The sequence below is a fragment of the Anguilla rostrata genome, chromosome 16, assembly GCF_018555375.3.
Source record: "Anguilla rostrata isolate EN2019 chromosome 16, ASM1855537v3, whole genome shotgun sequence".
Taxonomy (NCBI): Eukaryota; Metazoa; Chordata; class Actinopteri; order Anguilliformes; family Anguillidae; genus Anguilla; species Anguilla rostrata.
In genome coordinates this window covers 32514605-32530641 of record NC_057948.1, presented here as the reverse complement: position 1 = coordinate 32530641, position 16037 = coordinate 32514605, and the positions used below count along the sequence as shown (strand labels likewise).

General features: G+C 39.3%; 3 protein-coding genes across 11 annotated transcripts; all 3 read left to right on the top strand.

Annotated features, from left to right (window-relative positions):
• Positions 1–416: 416 nt before the first annotated feature.
• LOC135242348 (arylamine N-acetyltransferase, pineal gland isozyme NAT-10-like) lies at positions 417–3964 on the top strand. Its single transcript, XM_064313394.1, has 2 exons — positions 417–854; positions 2661–3964. Exon 2 carries the CDS (start codon positions 2670–2672, stop codon positions 3540–3542), a length of 873 nt encoding a protein of 290 aa, XP_064169464.1. The 5' UTR covers positions 417–854; positions 2661–2669; the 3' UTR covers positions 3543–3964.
• On the top strand, positions 2761–10865 carry LOC135242345 (arylamine N-acetyltransferase, pineal gland isozyme NAT-10-like). Of its 9 annotated transcripts, XM_064313385.1 has the most exons (4): positions 5481–5617; positions 7088–7221; positions 8857–8934; positions 9215–10865. In XM_064313385.1, the coding sequence occupies exons 3-4, from the start codon at positions 8926–8928 to the stop codon at positions 10085–10087; spliced, it is 882 nt and encodes a 293-aa protein (XP_064169455.1). In that variant the 5' UTR covers positions 5481–5617; positions 7088–7221; positions 8857–8925; the 3' UTR covers positions 10088–10865. The 9 variants fall into 9 exon arrangements, with proteins under 9 accessions (XP_064169454.1, XP_064169452.1, XP_064169453.1 ...); XM_064313384.1 differs by lacking the exons at positions 7088–7221; positions 8857–8934 and adding an exon at positions 2761–2900 and having other exon boundaries at positions 5455–5617; positions 9218–10865; XM_064313382.1 differs by lacking the exons at positions 7088–7221; positions 8857–8934 and adding an exon at positions 2761–2900 and having other exon boundaries at positions 5455–5617.
• A 1328-nt stretch (positions 10866–12193) lies between these two features.
• LOC135242350 (arylamine N-acetyltransferase, pineal gland isozyme NAT-10-like) lies at positions 12194–15786 on the top strand. Its single transcript, XM_064313395.1, has 2 exons — positions 12194–12459; positions 14357–15786. The coding sequence occupies exon 2, from the start codon at positions 14366–14368 to the stop codon at positions 15236–15238; it is 873 nt and encodes a 290-aa protein (XP_064169465.1). The 5' UTR covers positions 12194–12459; positions 14357–14365; the 3' UTR covers positions 15239–15786.
• Positions 15787–16037: the final 251 nt, after the last annotated feature.

Sequence of the window (16037 nt, the reverse complement as noted above, 5' to 3'; positions counted from 1 at the left end):
ATGGCTCTGGACTGTAGGCCTAATTTAAAATTAGAGCATGGAACGGTGTAGCCTACTCGAACTCGGGACCTCTGCTCGTTCGGAGAGATCTGCGTTGGTATTTCATATTGTCTGGCTGGTTGAGAAACTTCATACTTTTATGGTAGCCTACTGTAAATACCATGACAGTTTGAAATTCAAGCAATACAGGTGCCATTATCTTACTTACATTACTGCAATTCCTCTGAGTGCAGAGTAGGTTAGTCTAGAAACAGGTGTCTCTCAGCTGATGCGTGACTGTGATATCAAGCAGAACTCATTTTTTCTGAAGTAGCCTAGTTGTGAAAGGAAAATAATCCTCCAAATCTAACAAAGACAGCAGTTTCAATTCAAATAAGATTTAATATCGTCGTGCTCCAACTGATTTAAATCTCTGGACGACAATTTGCCATAGCCTACAAGCTTTAGTCTACTGTTTAATTATCCTAAAATAGCTATGATTTAACAAAAACCCCAAATGAACTTGAACCACATCCTGGGTTTAACAAATCTATTCAAATATGCAGTAGGCTATCTCCAGTTGAAATGATCTGAGCAGTTCATATATTCATTACACAAACACAATCCTTTTCTTCTGAATTAATGCGTGAAACGTTCTTGGACTATGTGTGTAAAGGTAGTTAATTTTGGTGGCAGGTAATATTTTTTCTTCATTTAAGCCTTGCAGTTCTCTCATGCTGTGACCCAAGGTTGACAGTAACAGTTGAAACTAGACACCAGCTCCACCTTCGAGCTCATATTATCATATTCGCTTGAACGTACTGTACCCTCATATCTGTTACAACACATTTTTCGAACTTGTGACTGTCCCACTGGTAAGTTTGCATAACTATTACAAAACTGTCATAATGCTTGCCTTACAGTGTTCTCCAAAAGCATATTAACGGTAGAATGGAATTTCTTATTTTTGCTATATAAATGATTATTTTCTTTTTTTTTTCGCGGTAGCCTTTTCCCGTCATTCCTATCGGTTCGGATAGTAGGCTATTTTACGCCGCTGCTTCCTTTTCGAGGTTCTTGGTTTTACTTTTTTCTCCATGTCAGTAGCATCAGCACGGTGTGTATGGCACATTTCAAAATACAGATTAATTTGACATCAACTAGTTTATGTAAACACCTCGGAAGTGAAAGCGAAAGTGAATAATCAAATTTATTCACCGAAATTAACGTTAGGCCTGAAGTAATTTTGTTTCAACTTGCAGCACTGACCTACATTGTAAACCGTCGAAAACTAGCCCACAACTATGAGCCGAAAATGTAGACAAAAGTCAAATTATTGTACAGCGGGTTTAACATTTTACCGTTTCGCAGGTAAAGTGGAATAATGGGAATGGCCAAACCCTGGTTCGCATCTGAACCGAAGGAATTACCGCAATTAAATGTCCAGTGTATGGTTAAGTATCCCTTTTGTGCGATATTTTGTCCATACCAATAAACAATGCATCGCTTTTTGATGTACCGAACAAAATGGTTATTTTTCCACAACTTGCTCAATGGATGCATGTTTATTTGGAATCCTTTAACTGAAATTAAATACGGTATATACTGTATGTTCCATTGAGAAACAACACCAGAGCTTGGTAGTGTTTTAAAACATTGTTTTTTTCTTTTTACTGCACGAGAGCAAGTATTGAACAAATATATTTTAGTGGTACAAAACCAAAAGGCATAAATGTACTCATATCAGAGCCTTATCAAGATTACCCAACAAAAGAAGTTATGCAATTTTCAAATGTATTCGGAATGGTTAACAGCAGTGTTCCTGTTTTGCTACCAGCGCACTCCAGATAGTGCATCCTCCACAGCACACTGTGTGGACCAGAGAGAGACAACGTAACAGAACAGAACTGAAAAATGTATTGGGGGGGGGGGGGGGGGTGAAAGTTTGTCTATAGAAAATACTGAGATAAGTACGAATCCCTCAAAAGTCTACATGCAGCGGCTCACTTGTTACTCGTTACTACCCCTGGTTAGTTCAGTGGTATTTATGGTGTATGCCTCTGACTCAAAATGCATTCTTTACGGATTAAGACAAAGGCTAAAACTAGGACTACGCACTCGCTGCTCTTTTCTGTGTGAACAATACGTGCAAAAATGAAACACGTGAGCAACAGTTAACACCTATCAGTAATACATTAACTTAATTTTGCACAGCTAAGAATGGTGTAGTCAACGCAAAAACAGCTGTTTCTGTAAAACATATACGCATGAAATACCGTGAAATAAAAGCTGATTGTTGGTGCTGATTTGTCTCATATTCATCTTTTGATCTCAAATCTAAATACCTTAAGCATATTGCAACATTTTCACAATGTTAAAATACTTTTAGAGGGCACTGTAAAAAATCTTGATGTAATCATATGATATTACCAAAATAATTAGTATTAGAAGTATTTGAAAACCTTGTAATACAATGTAATATAAACGATCTCATTCAATCTAATCTTAAATTGATTTGAAATAAACCATTTAGCCACACAACCTATTTGTTTATGTATTTTTAAACTTTTTACAAAACTTTATTAAATTATTCCCAATCCTGTGAAATGTTGCACATCCTAATTTCACAGTTCTTATGTGTAGATTTTATAATGTCAAACTGTAACAGAATTATTTTTTAGCAGGGCAACATGAATCTGGAGGACTACTTTGAGAGGATTGGTTTCAATGGTCCTTCTGACAAAGCAGATCTGGAAACCCTAAAAAATGTCCACAGGCAACATGTCCTCTCAATCCCATTTGAAAACCTCAGCATTCACTGTGGAGAGCGGATTACCATGGACCTGGAGTCCGTCTACACCAAGATTGTGAAGAATAATCGAGGGGGTTGGTGCTGTGAAAACAACCAGCTCTTTGCCTGGGTACTGAAAGAGATGGGCTACACCTACATGACACTGGGTTCAAGAGTGTTCAACGGTTTAAAAAATGAATTTAGCCCATTGGATTCTCATCTCATCAACAAGGTCCTAATCGATGGAAATTCATACATAGCAGACGTGAGCTTTGGGGTGTCTTTTCAAATACGCCACCCTCTTGAACTTGTCTCAGGAAAAGATCAACCACAGCTCGCTGGTGTCTTCCGCCTTGTGGAGAATAGTGGTGTGTGGGTCTTGGAGAAAACGGGAAGAAAGCCCTTTATCCCTAATGAGAGATTTGCCAATTCAAGTCTTATAAACAAAAGCTTAACTAGGCAAATATACTCCTTCACTCTAACACCACGGGGCATTGACCACTTCCAGGAAACCACTCAATTCCTTCAGACCTCACCAGAGTCTCTATTCACAAACAAAACTATCTGCTCCTTGCAGACACCCACTGGATTTAAGGCACTCGTTGGCTGGACATATAGTGAGGTCACCTTCAACTACCAGGATGGGGTTGATCTGCTTGATATGAAGGATATAGCCGATGATGAAATAGAAAAAGTATTAAAGGAAGAATTTTCCCTGACATTAAAGAGTAAACATACTCCCAAAAACATGAAAGGCTGCTACACACTTTAGCCCAAATCACCACATCAGGTTGCAGCGAAATTTGCTCATACTCTTACATTATGACTCTTATTTTAATGCAAGACTAACCGTCCACATGAACACTTCATACACAGAGCATTGTATGAGATGTACTAAGATAGCCTCCGTTGTCATTTGTGGACAGGGGCACAAGCTACATTGTACCAAGGAAAGGACATGAAGGGGTGAGGGTGGGCATGGAGTGGTTTAGAATGGGTTTATAATTTCTAATATATTCATAGGTCATAATCTCCTGGCATTAATTAATTCACTATACTTCATAGAGTTCATTTTAAGATGGATCAGTATCAACATATATATTGTGATTTACTAAGCCTTTACTTATTTACAAATGTAATGCATATGTGCCTTAATCAAACAATAAATGGTCAGTTTTGTTTCAAATGTACAAATCTTCGTGGATATGTTTGGTGAAACAAGTGTACACGAACATACTTAATATAATTAACATTTTAGGTCCGTGAGATATTAACTTCATAATCTGTCATTCTGAGACACAAGAGACACACACATCGAGTGTTACAGTGTCTATAAAGTATTTGTTCCAAAATGCGTATCTCAAAGAAACCATTTCCACCCTGAACAGACCAGTTGAAATAGAGTGTCAAACTCCATTTCTGGAGGGCCGCAGTGCCTGCAGGTACTTGTGGTTTCCTTTCAGTTAAAACTAGTGAGTTTGACACCTCAGAGTTGAGATGAAAATTGATTCAGTTGTATCTCACTGGTCTACATACATGGATAATTTCATCTAAACAATTGTAGAATCTCTACCACCCTATTAAACAGATAAACGCCATTTAATTTCCCTGACTGAAATCAGAAAATGCTATATATGCTACCATTCCACATTGAGTGATGCATTATTATTATGATTCTTTGGACTATGTAAATGGTAAATGGATAAATGGTAAATGGACTGCATTTATATAGCGCTTTTATCCAAAGCGCTTTACAATTGATGCCTCTCATTCGCCAGAGCAGTTAGGGGTTAGGTGTCTTGCTCAAGGACACTTCGACACGCCAGGGCGGGGTTCGAACCGGCAATCCTCTGACTGCCAGACAATCGGTCTTACCTCCTGAGCTATGTCGCCCCTATGTGTGTAAAGGTAGTTAATTTTAGTGGCAGGTAATATTTTTTCTTCATTCAGGCCTTGCAGTTCTCTCATGCTGTGACACAATGTTGACAGTAACAGTTGAGACTAGACTCAAGCTCATATTTTCATTACTGCAGAGGACTAAGCTACAGTAGGGGCTACAGTCTATTGTCACTGGGTGGGAGGTGGCGCCTCTTGGCCTTGACATTGCAGCTCCGACTAAGGTCCACCTGGGCGAAGTCAGAAAATGCAGGCATCCCATTTCGTAGTGATTTAATTATGGCGTGTGCTATTTACAGCTGCACTAGACGACCATAAAATAATCCTCCTCTGAATTTTTCTGTAGCCGAGTCATTTTTGCTATTTCCTTTAGCCTACTTAACCAAATAATTAGTTGGCAGAAAGCATAATCAGCTTGCTATATTTGGTAGTCCAGCAGCCTATGCTAAAACAGTTCGCAACTTCGTCTACCAAGCCATTTGACTAGCTAGCTAACCCTAACCGGCAAATGTTCAATTTTTCAAACGTGTTTGAGGGCGCCACCTCCCACCCCAGTGACCATAGACTGTAGCCCCTACTGTAGGTTAGTCCTCTGCAGTAATCAGGAAGTGACGCAAACTGTACCTCATTGGTCCACTACAAATATTATAACAGTGCCCAAATGACACAATAAATCATGAAATCGACCCATGGACAGTCATAAGACGAATAAAACACACATATTGTGACTATTTGTACTCTTGAGAAAAAATTATTGACTTTGTATTTTGACCGCATTTGTACCGTAGACTTACATGGAAACCGGATATGAAAACACCTATACTGGAGCCAACCATAGTGGCGCTAGTGAGCAACCAGGAACAACAAGACCAGGAAATGAGCTTCAAAAACGAAGTCTGGTTTTGGCCGCTTGGTTACAACACATTTTTGGAACTTGTGACGGTCCCACTGGTAAGTTTGCACAACTGTATTACAAAACTGATTATTTTCTTTTTTTTCCAACCCTGGTTTTATTTTCGCGGTAGCCTTTTTCCTTCATTCCTATCGGTTCGAATAGTAGGCTATTTTACGCCGCCGCTTCATTTTCGAGGTTCTTGGTTTTACTTTTTTCTCCATGTCAGTAGCGTCAGCACGGTGTGTATGGCTTATTTCAAAATACAGATTGATTTGACATCAACTAGTTTATGTAAACATCTTGGAAGTGAAAACGAAAGTGAATGTTAACATTTATTCACCGAAATTAACGTTAGGCCTGAAGTAATTTTTTTTCGACTTGCAGCACTGACCTACAGTGTTGGCAGCCAAGCGGCCAAAACCAGACTTCGTTTTTGAAGCTCATTTCCTGGTCTTGTTGTTCCTGGTTGCTCACTAGCGCCACTACGGTTGGCTGCAGTATAGGTGTTTTCATATCCAGTTTCCATGCAAGTCTACGGTACAAATGCGGTCAAAATCAGTAATTTTTTCTCATGAGAAAAAATAGTCACAATATGTGTATTTTATTCGTCTTATGACTGTCCATAGGTCGATTTCATGATTTATTGTGTCATTTGGGCACTGTTATAATATTTGTTGTGGACCAATGAGGTACAGTTTGCGTCACTTCCTAATTACTGCAGAGGACTAAGTTCCAGTAAGGGCTACAGTCTATGGTCACGGGTGGGAGGTGGCGCCTCTTGGCCTTGACATTGCGGCTCCGACCACGGTCCACCTGTGCGTAGTCAGAAAATACAGGCATCCCATTTCGTAGTGATTTCATTATAGCTTGTGCTATTTACAACTGCACTAGACGACCATAAAATAATTATCCTCTTAGTAAAAATGACTCGGCTACCGAAAAACCTATTTCCTTTGGCCTACTTACCAAATAATTAGTTGGCAGAAAGCGTAATCAGCTTGCTATATTTGGTAGTTCAGTAGCCTATGCTAAAACAGTTCGCAACTTCGGCTACCAAGCCATTTGACGAGCTAGCTAACCCTAAACTGCAAATGTTCAATCTGTCAAACGTGTTTGACGGCTTGTCAGTCGTGTACATTCCGTAAATGTCCACCTGGGTCATGCTTCACGCATGTGACAAAACTACTATAATCCCGATTGTGGGATAAACACTGCAAAATGTTCAGTTTCACGAAGCGAATTAAGAGTCTTAAGGTTTATTTGCTGAATAGCATACAACACACGATGGAATCACATACACAGAATTTAACGAAATTAACCGTCTTTGTAAGACTGGCATTTAGAAAGGAACATGTTTTTAGCATTTAAGAGACCGACAAGAGCATTTAAGACAGTGTTTCTCAGAATCGGTCCTGGGGGCTCCTATCGTATATTGGCTTTTCTCCATTGGTTTTGATAATAAAAATAAAAGTCTAGCAATAATTAGAAATTGAATAGGCTACATTATTTTTGTCTTCATGCCCCAGGTGGAAAACTTGCTGTACAAAGTGCGTTGTCATATTGTGGCGATTTCGCGAGGAAGCAGAGACGGAGACTGGCTTGGCTGTTTTCGAATCGCTCCCGGGGAGCTTCGCTTTATTTGTGACATCTCTTCAAAACGGTAATTCGTAGACTGGGACTAACCAATCACACAGCCTTAACGGCACATCACACAAAGGTCGGATTTACATACAGCGGGAAACAGCAGCACGAGACACGCAAAACAGACAGGCAGGGAATACAACAACAGTATTGGCTAATTGACTAATGACAGAAACATGACGGTGCAAATCATAAACCCGAGGACTGCTAGCGCTACGGAAGCGATTCCTAGCAGGCTACACACATTCAAAATAACGAGTATTTACACGATCGCGGAGCGGGACAAGTTAACCGCTAACAAGCTAACAATTATTTAGTTACACACAGGCAAGATCGCCACAATATTTACACGCCTGCAGATCAGTTATTAATATACTTGGTAGAGTTGTTAATCACCGCTGACAGTTTTAATTTTTATTCGGTAAAAAGTGAATTGCGAACGATCGGTAAGCTAGCGTCACCCAGCAAGTGAACACCACAAACGACGATGGAGTAGCTAGTAGCAGTTACTGGCTCATTAACTGACTGTGGCGAAAACCTACGACGATAACTTGCTCGGTTAACAGCAGGTCTACCAGACAGTTATACGAAAATGAGCCTAGTCAAATCACCAGTAGCCTACACATCCCTGATTGACTGACCATCAGTGTAGTCGATGTTCTTCCCCTGTGGTTCATATTGCTAATGCGTGAGCTAACCACGGATAGCCTACCTAGCTCACTGGCAAGCTGATATGCTAGCTAAGCATATTCGTTTTGCTGAGAAACATAAATTGAAGATAACTGAACATAATTGTATTATTAATGTCATACATATAACGTGATTACATGACACAGTACAGCCACGGATGGAAATTAAACTCCGTAAACATTTGATAATATATTTCAAAACATAACGGCAGACAGTCAGCTAGCCTCAAGTTCGTTCTGCAATCGTTCGTTCAGGTTGATGGGGTTTTCCCAGAGACTGTAAAAAATAGGCTTTTCCGCACCGGACTGTCAATCACATTGTAAAAATCACAAGACCGCATAACTCTATGGTTTTGGCTACAAATCGAAAACATGGCCGCGCCCGCCATCGAGCTTCAAAAGAGAGATCCACGGAGAGTCAATGGGTGACGTCACAGTTGCTTTGTCCATGTTTTTTACAGTCTCTGGTTGGCAGACTTCTCAAGACAAGGCTAACTCAAGCCGTCGAAAACTAGCCCAAAACTATGAGGCGACAATGTAGACAAAAGTCTAATTATTGTACAGCGGGTTTTACATTTTGCCGTTTCGCAGGTAAAGCCTGTGGAATAATTGGAATGGTCAAACCCTGGTTCGCATCTGAACCGAAGGAATTACCGCACAATGGTACAAGCAATTAAATGTCCAGTGTATGGTTAAGTATCCCTTTCGTGCGATATTTTGTCCATACCAATAAACAACGCATCGCTTTTTGATGTACCGAACAAAATGGTTATTTTTCCACAACTTGCTTTCCTTCAAAATTTACTTGAGTAAAAGTTAAAGCATTGTCTATCGAAAATACTGAGAAAAGTACGAATCCCTCAAAAGTCTACATGCAGCGGCTCACTTGTTACTCGTTACTACCCTCTGGTTAGTTTTGTGGTATTTATGGTGTATGCGTCTGACTTAAAATGCATCCTTTACAGATTAAGACAAAGGCTAAAACCAAGACTACACACTCGCTGCTCTTTTCTGTGTGAACAATCCGTGCAGAAATGAAACACGTGAGCAACAGTTAACACCTGTCAGTAATACATGAACTTAATTTTGCACAGCTGATACTTTGCACAGAAGTATTTGAAAACCTTGCAATACAATGCAATATAATCGATCTCATTCAATCTAATCTTAAATTAATTTGAAATAAACCATTTAGCCACACAACTTATTTGTTTATGTATTCTGATAAATTATTCCCAATCCTGTGAAATGTTGCACTTCCTGATTTCACAGTTCTTATGTGTAGATTTTATAATGTCAAACTGTAACAGAATTATTTTTTAGCAGGGCAACATGAATCTGGAGGACTACTTTGAGAGGATTGGTTTCAATGGTCCTTCTGACAAAGCAGATCTGGAAACCCTAAAAAATGTCCACAGGCAACATGTCCTCTCAATCCCATTTGAAAACCTCAGCATTCACTGTGGAGAGCGGATTACCATGGACCTGGAGTCCGTCTACACCAAGATTGTGAAAAATAATCGAGGGGGTTGGTGCTGTGAAAACAACCAGCTCTTTGCCTGGGTACTGAAAGAGATGGGCTACACCTACACAACACTGGGGTCAAGAGTGTTCAACAATTTTAAAAATGAATTTAGCCCATTGGAGTCTCATCTCATCAACAAGGTCCTAATCGATGGAAGTTCATACATAGCAGATGTGAGCTTTGGGGTGTCTTGTCAGATACGCCACCCTCTTGAACTTGTCTCAGGAAAAGATCAACCACAGCTTCCTGGTGTCTTCCGCCTTATGGAGAATAGTGGTGTGTGGGTCTTGGAGAAAACAGGAAGAAAGCCCTTCATTCCAAATGAGAGCTTTGCCAATTCAAGTCTTGTAAACAAAAGCTTAACTAGGCAAATATACTCCTTCACTCTAACACCACGGAGCATTGACCACTTCCAGGAAACCGCTCAATTCCTTCAGACCTCACCAGAGTCTCCATTCACAAACAAAACTATCTGCTCCCTGCAGACACCTACTGGATTTAAGGCACTCATTGGCTGGACATATAGTGAGGTCACCTACAACTACCAGGATGGGGTTGATCTGCTTGATATGGAGGATATAGCCGATGATGAAATAGAAAAAGTATTAAAGGAAGAATTTTCCCTGACATTAAAGAGTAAACATACTCCCAAAAACACGAAAGGCTGTTAATGCAAGACTAACCGTCCACACAAACACTTCATACACAGCGCATTGTATGAGATGTATGATCACTGGAAATCTGACATAGCCTTCCTCCGTTGTAATTTGTGGACATGGACACCTGGACCAGCGTAGTTACTAGTGCAAAATGAAATGCAGCCATCCAAACTGCCTTAACAGCATGACCCACTCAGCAGCCCAGCTTCATTGTGATCCCCAATCTATTGAAGCCTTCTAATTATACACTTTCTATTAATTCCTATATCTTTCATCAATTTGGGTGTGTTACCACAGTGGTTTGGTGGGGTGGGGCGGGTAGGGGGAAGAAGTGAAGGGTGGGGGAGGGTCCAGTGGGCAGGAGGGGCACAAGCTACATTGTACCAAGGATAGGACATGAAGGGGTGACGGTGGGCATGGAGTGGTTTAGCATGGGTTTATAATTCCTAACGTATTCATAAATCATAATCTGCTAGCATTAATTCCTTCACTACACTTCATATAGTTCATTTTAAGATGGATCAGTATCATCATATATATTGTGACTTACTAAGCCTTTACTTATTTACAAATGTAATGCATATGTGCCTTAATCAAACAATAAATGGTCAATTTTTTTTCAAATGTACAAATCTTTGTGGATATGTTTGGTGCAACAAGTGTACACCAACATACTTAATATAATTTACATTTGAGGTCCGTGAGATATTAACTTCATAATCTGTCGTTCTGAGACACAAGAGACACACACATCGAGTGTCACACTGTCTATAAAGTATTTGTTCCAAAATGCGTGGTTGTGGTTTCCTTTCAGTTAAAACTAGCCAATTAAGGCCTAGAGAACAAGGTGTGTGCTCCCTTCAGTCAATCAATGGCTAAAATTAATCACTTGTGCTGAAAGTTAACACACCGAAAAGCAGGCGATACTGTGGCCCTCCAGGAACAGAGTTTGCACCTCAGAGTTGAGATGAAAATTGATTCAGTTGTATCTCACTGGTCTACATACATGGATAACTTCATCTAAACAATTGTAGAATCTCTACCACCCTATTAAACAGATAAACGCCGTTTCATTTCCCTGACTGAAATCAGAAAATGCTCTATATATGCTACCATTCCACACTGAGTGATGCATTATTATTATGATTCTTTAGCATGGTTAAAGTCAGACAGCAGACTGAAAAATTCACTGATCAGTACAATCTCTATGACGACAACAGCATTAGCACACAAATCAAGTCAGGCTGAAGTGGACTTCTCACTGTGGTATACAAGTGGTTCAGAGTTTATTATTTCCTTGTCTGGAAGAGAAAGCAGCAAAACATTTTATCACAGCATACCATATAAAAGTAGTTTTGGAAGGCAAACTCAAACACAAGTGAATGAAATGAAAATTGTAAGGCTTGCATTTACTATTCAAACATAACCGTTATAACCTGGATCAAAATTCGTTACAATGGCAGTGGGACTTCTTATGTTTTACCAACGGATATTTTGTGATAACGTAATATTTAACGACGAATTTGACTAGCATAGCTATGGCTCTGAACTGTAGCCCTAATTTAAAATTAGAGTATGGAACGGTGTAGCCTACTCGAAGTCGGGACCTCTGCTCGTTCGGAGAGAGCTCTGCGTTGGTATTTCATATTGTCTGGCTGGTTGAGAAACTTCATACTTTTATGGTAGCCTACTGTAAATACCATGACAGTTTGAAATTCAAGCAATACAGGTGCCATTATCTTACTTACATTACTACAATTCCTCTGAGTGCAGAGTAGGTTAGTCTAGAAACAGGTGTCTCTCAGCTGATGCGTGACTGTGATATCAAGCAGAACTCAATTTTTTCTGAAGTAGCCTAGTTGTGAAAGGAAAATAATCCAGAGGCCTATAAATCTATAGGCCTCCAAATCTAACAAAGACTGGGGACAGCAGTTTCAATTCAAATAAGATATAATATCGTCGTGCTCAAACTGGTTTAAATCTCTGGACGACAATTTGCCATAGCCTACATGCTTTAGTCTACTGTTTAATTAGCCCAAAATAGCTATGATTTAACAGAAACCCCAAATAAACTTGAACCACATCCTGGGTTTAACAAATATATTCAAATATGCAGTAGGCTATCTCCAGTTGAAACGATCCTTTCCTTCTGAATTAATGCGTGAAACGTGCTTGTGTGTGTAAAGGTAGTTAATTTTGGTGGCAGGTAATATATTTTCTTCATTTAGGTCTTGCAGTTCTCTCATGCTGTGACCCAAGGTTGACAGTAACAGTTAAAACTAGACACCAGCTCCACCCTCAAGGTCATAGTCTCATATTCGCTTGAACGTATCGTATCTCATATCTGTTACAACACATTTTTGGAACTTGTGAGTGTCCCACTGGTAAGTTTGCATAACTGTACAAAACTGTCAGAATGCTTGTCTTACAGTGTTCTGCAAAAGCAAAACGGTAGAATGGAATTTCTTATTTTTGCTATATAAATGATTCTTTTCTTTTTTTTTTCAACCCGGGTTTTATTTTCGCGGTAGCTTTTTTCCGTAATTCCTATCGGTTCGGATAGTAGGCTATTTTACGCCGCTGCTTCATTTTCGAGGTTCTTGGTTTTACTTTTTTCTCCATGTCAGTAGCATCAGTACGGTGTGTATGGCACATTTCAAAATACAGATTAATTTGACATCAACTAGTTTATGTAAACACCTCGGAAGTGAAAACGAAAGTGAATGTTAAAATGTATTCAGCGAAATTAACGTTAGGCCTGAAGTAATTTTGTTTCAATTTGCAGCACTGACCTACAGTGTTGGCAGACTTCTCAAGACAAGGCTAACCCAAGCCGTTGAAAACTAGCCCAAAACTATGAGGCGACAATGTAGACAAAAGTCTAATTATTGTACAGCGGGCATTCGCAGGTAAAACCTGTGGAATAATTGGAATGGTCAAACCCTGGTTCGCATCTGAACCGAAGGAATTACCGCACAATGGTACAAGCAATTAAATGTCCAGTGTATGGTTAAGTATCCCTTCCGTGCGATATTTTGTCCCGCCAATAAACAACGCATCGCTTTTTGATGTACCGAACAAAATGGTTATTTTCCACAACTTGCTCAATGGATGCATGTTTACTTGGAATCCTTTAACTGAAATTAAATACGGTATATACTGTATGTTCCACTGAGAAACAACACCAGAGCTTGGTAGTGTTTTAAAAAAAAAATTTTTAAACTGCACGAGAGCAAGTATTGGACAAATATATTTTAGTGGTACGAAACAAAAGGCATAAATACACTAATAGCAGAGCCTTATCAAGATTACCCGAACAAAAGAACTTATGCAATCTTCTAATGTATTCAGAATGGTTAACAGCAGTGTTCCCTGTTTTGCTATGCAAATCAGCGCACTCCAGATAGTGCATCCTCCACAGCTGAAACACTGTACGGACGAGAGAGAGACAGTGTAACAGGACAGAACTGAAAAATGTATTGGAGGGGGGGAAAAAAAGTTTTTCCTTCAAAATCTGCTTGAGTAAAAGTTAAAGTATTGTCTATAGAAAATACTGAGAAAAGTACAAATCCCTCAAAAGTCTACTTAGGTAAATGCAGCGGCGTACTTGTAACTCGTTACTACCCTCTGGTTAGTTCTGTGGTATTCATGGTGTATGCCTCTGACTCCAAATGCAGTCTCCACAGATTAAAACAAAGGCTAAAACCAAGACTACACACTCACTGCTCTTTTCTGTGTGAACAATCCGGGCAAAAACGAAACACGTGAGCAACAGTTAAAACCTGTCAGTAATACATGAACTTAATTTTGCACAGCTGAGAATGGTGTAGTCAACGCAAAAACAGCTGTTTCTGTACAATGGTAAAACATATACGCATGAAATACCGTTGATTGTTGGTGCTGATTTGTCTCATATTCATCTTTTGATCTCAAATCTAAATACCTTAAGTATATTGCAAAATTTCACTCTAATGTTAAAATACTTTTAGAGGGCACTGTAAAACATCTTGATGTAATCATTTGATATTACCAAAATAATTAGTATTAGAAGTATTTGAAAACCTTGGAATACAATGTAATATAAACGATCTCATTCAATCTAATCTTAAATTGATTTGAAATAAACCATTTAGCCACACAACCTATTTGTTTATGTATTTTTAAACTTTTTACAAAACTTTATTAAATTATTCCCAATCCTGTGAAATATTGCACATCCTGATTTCACAGTTCTTATGTGTAGATTTTATAATGTCAAACTGTAAAAGAATTATTTTTTAGCAGGGCAACATGAATCTGGAGGACTACTTTGAGAGGATTGGTTTCAATGGTCCTTCTGACAAAGCAGATCTGGAAACCCTAAAAAATGTCCACATGCAACATGTCCTCTCAATCCCATTTGAAAACCTCAGCATTCACTGTGGAGAGCGGATTACCATGGACCTGGAGTCCGTCTACACCAAGATTGTGAAGAATAATCGAGGGGGTTGGTGTTTCGAAAACAACCAGCTCTTTGCCTGGGTACTGAAAGAGATGGGCTACACCTACACAACACTGGGGTCAAGAGTGTTCAACAGATTAAAAAATGAATTTAGCTCATTGGAGTCTCATATCATCAGCAAGGTCGTAATCGATGGAAATTCATACATAGCAGACGTGAGCTTTGGGGTGTCTCGTCAAATACGCCACCCTCTTGAACTTGTCTCAGGAAAAGATCAACCACAGCTCGCTGGTGTCTTCCGCCTTGTGGAGAATAATGGTGTGTGGGTCTTGGAGAAAACAGGAAGAAAGCCCTTCATTCCAAATGTGAGCTTTGCCAATTCAAGTCTTGTAAACAAAAGCTTAACTAGGCAATTATACTCCTTCACTCTAACACCACGGAGCATTGACCACTTCCAAGAAACCGCTCAATTCCTTCAGACCTCACCAGAGTCTCTATTCACAAACAAAACTATCTGCTCCCTGCAGACACCCACTGGATTTAAGGCACTCATTGGCTGGACATATAGTGAGGTCACCTACAACTACCAGGATGGGGTTGATCTGCTTGATATGAAGGATATAGCTGATGATGAAATAGAAAAAGTATTAAAGGAAGAATTTTCCTTGACATTAAAGAGTAAACATACTCCCAAAATTCTGAAAACCAGCTACACCCTTTAGCCCAAATAACCACATCAGGTTGCAGCAATATTTGCCCATACTCTTACATAATGACTCTTATTTTAATGCAAGTCTAACCATCCACACGAACACTTCATACACAGAGCATTGTATGAGATGTACTAAGATAGCCTCCATTGTGATTTGTGGACAGGGGCACAAGCTACATTGTACCAAGGAAAGGACATGAAGGGGTGAGGGTGGGCATGGAGTGGTTTAGAATGGGTTTATAATTTCTAATGTATTCATAGGTTATAATCTCCTGGCATTAATTCATTCACTATACTTCATATAGTTCATTTTAAGATGGATCAGTATCATCATATATATTGTGATTTACTAAGCCTTTACTTATTTACAAATGTAATGCATATGTGCCTTAATCAAACAATAAATGGTCAGTTTTGTTTCAAATGTACAAATCTTCGTGGATATGTTTGGTGCAACAAGTGTACACGAACATACTTAATATAATTTACATTTTAGGTCCGTGAGATATTAACTTCATAATCTGTCGTTCTGAGACACAAGAGACACACACATCGAGTGTCACACTGTCTATAAAGTATTTGTTCCAAAATGCGTGGTTGTGGTTTCCTTTCAGTTAAAACTAGCCAATTAAGGCCTAGAGTACAAGGTGTGTGCTCCCTTCAGTCAATCAATGGCTAAAATTAATCACTTGTGCTGAAAGTTAACACACCGAAAAGCAGGCGATACTGTGGCCCTCCAGGAACAGAGTTTGCACCTCAGAGTTGAGATGAAAATTGATTCAGTTGTATCTCACTGGTCTACATACATG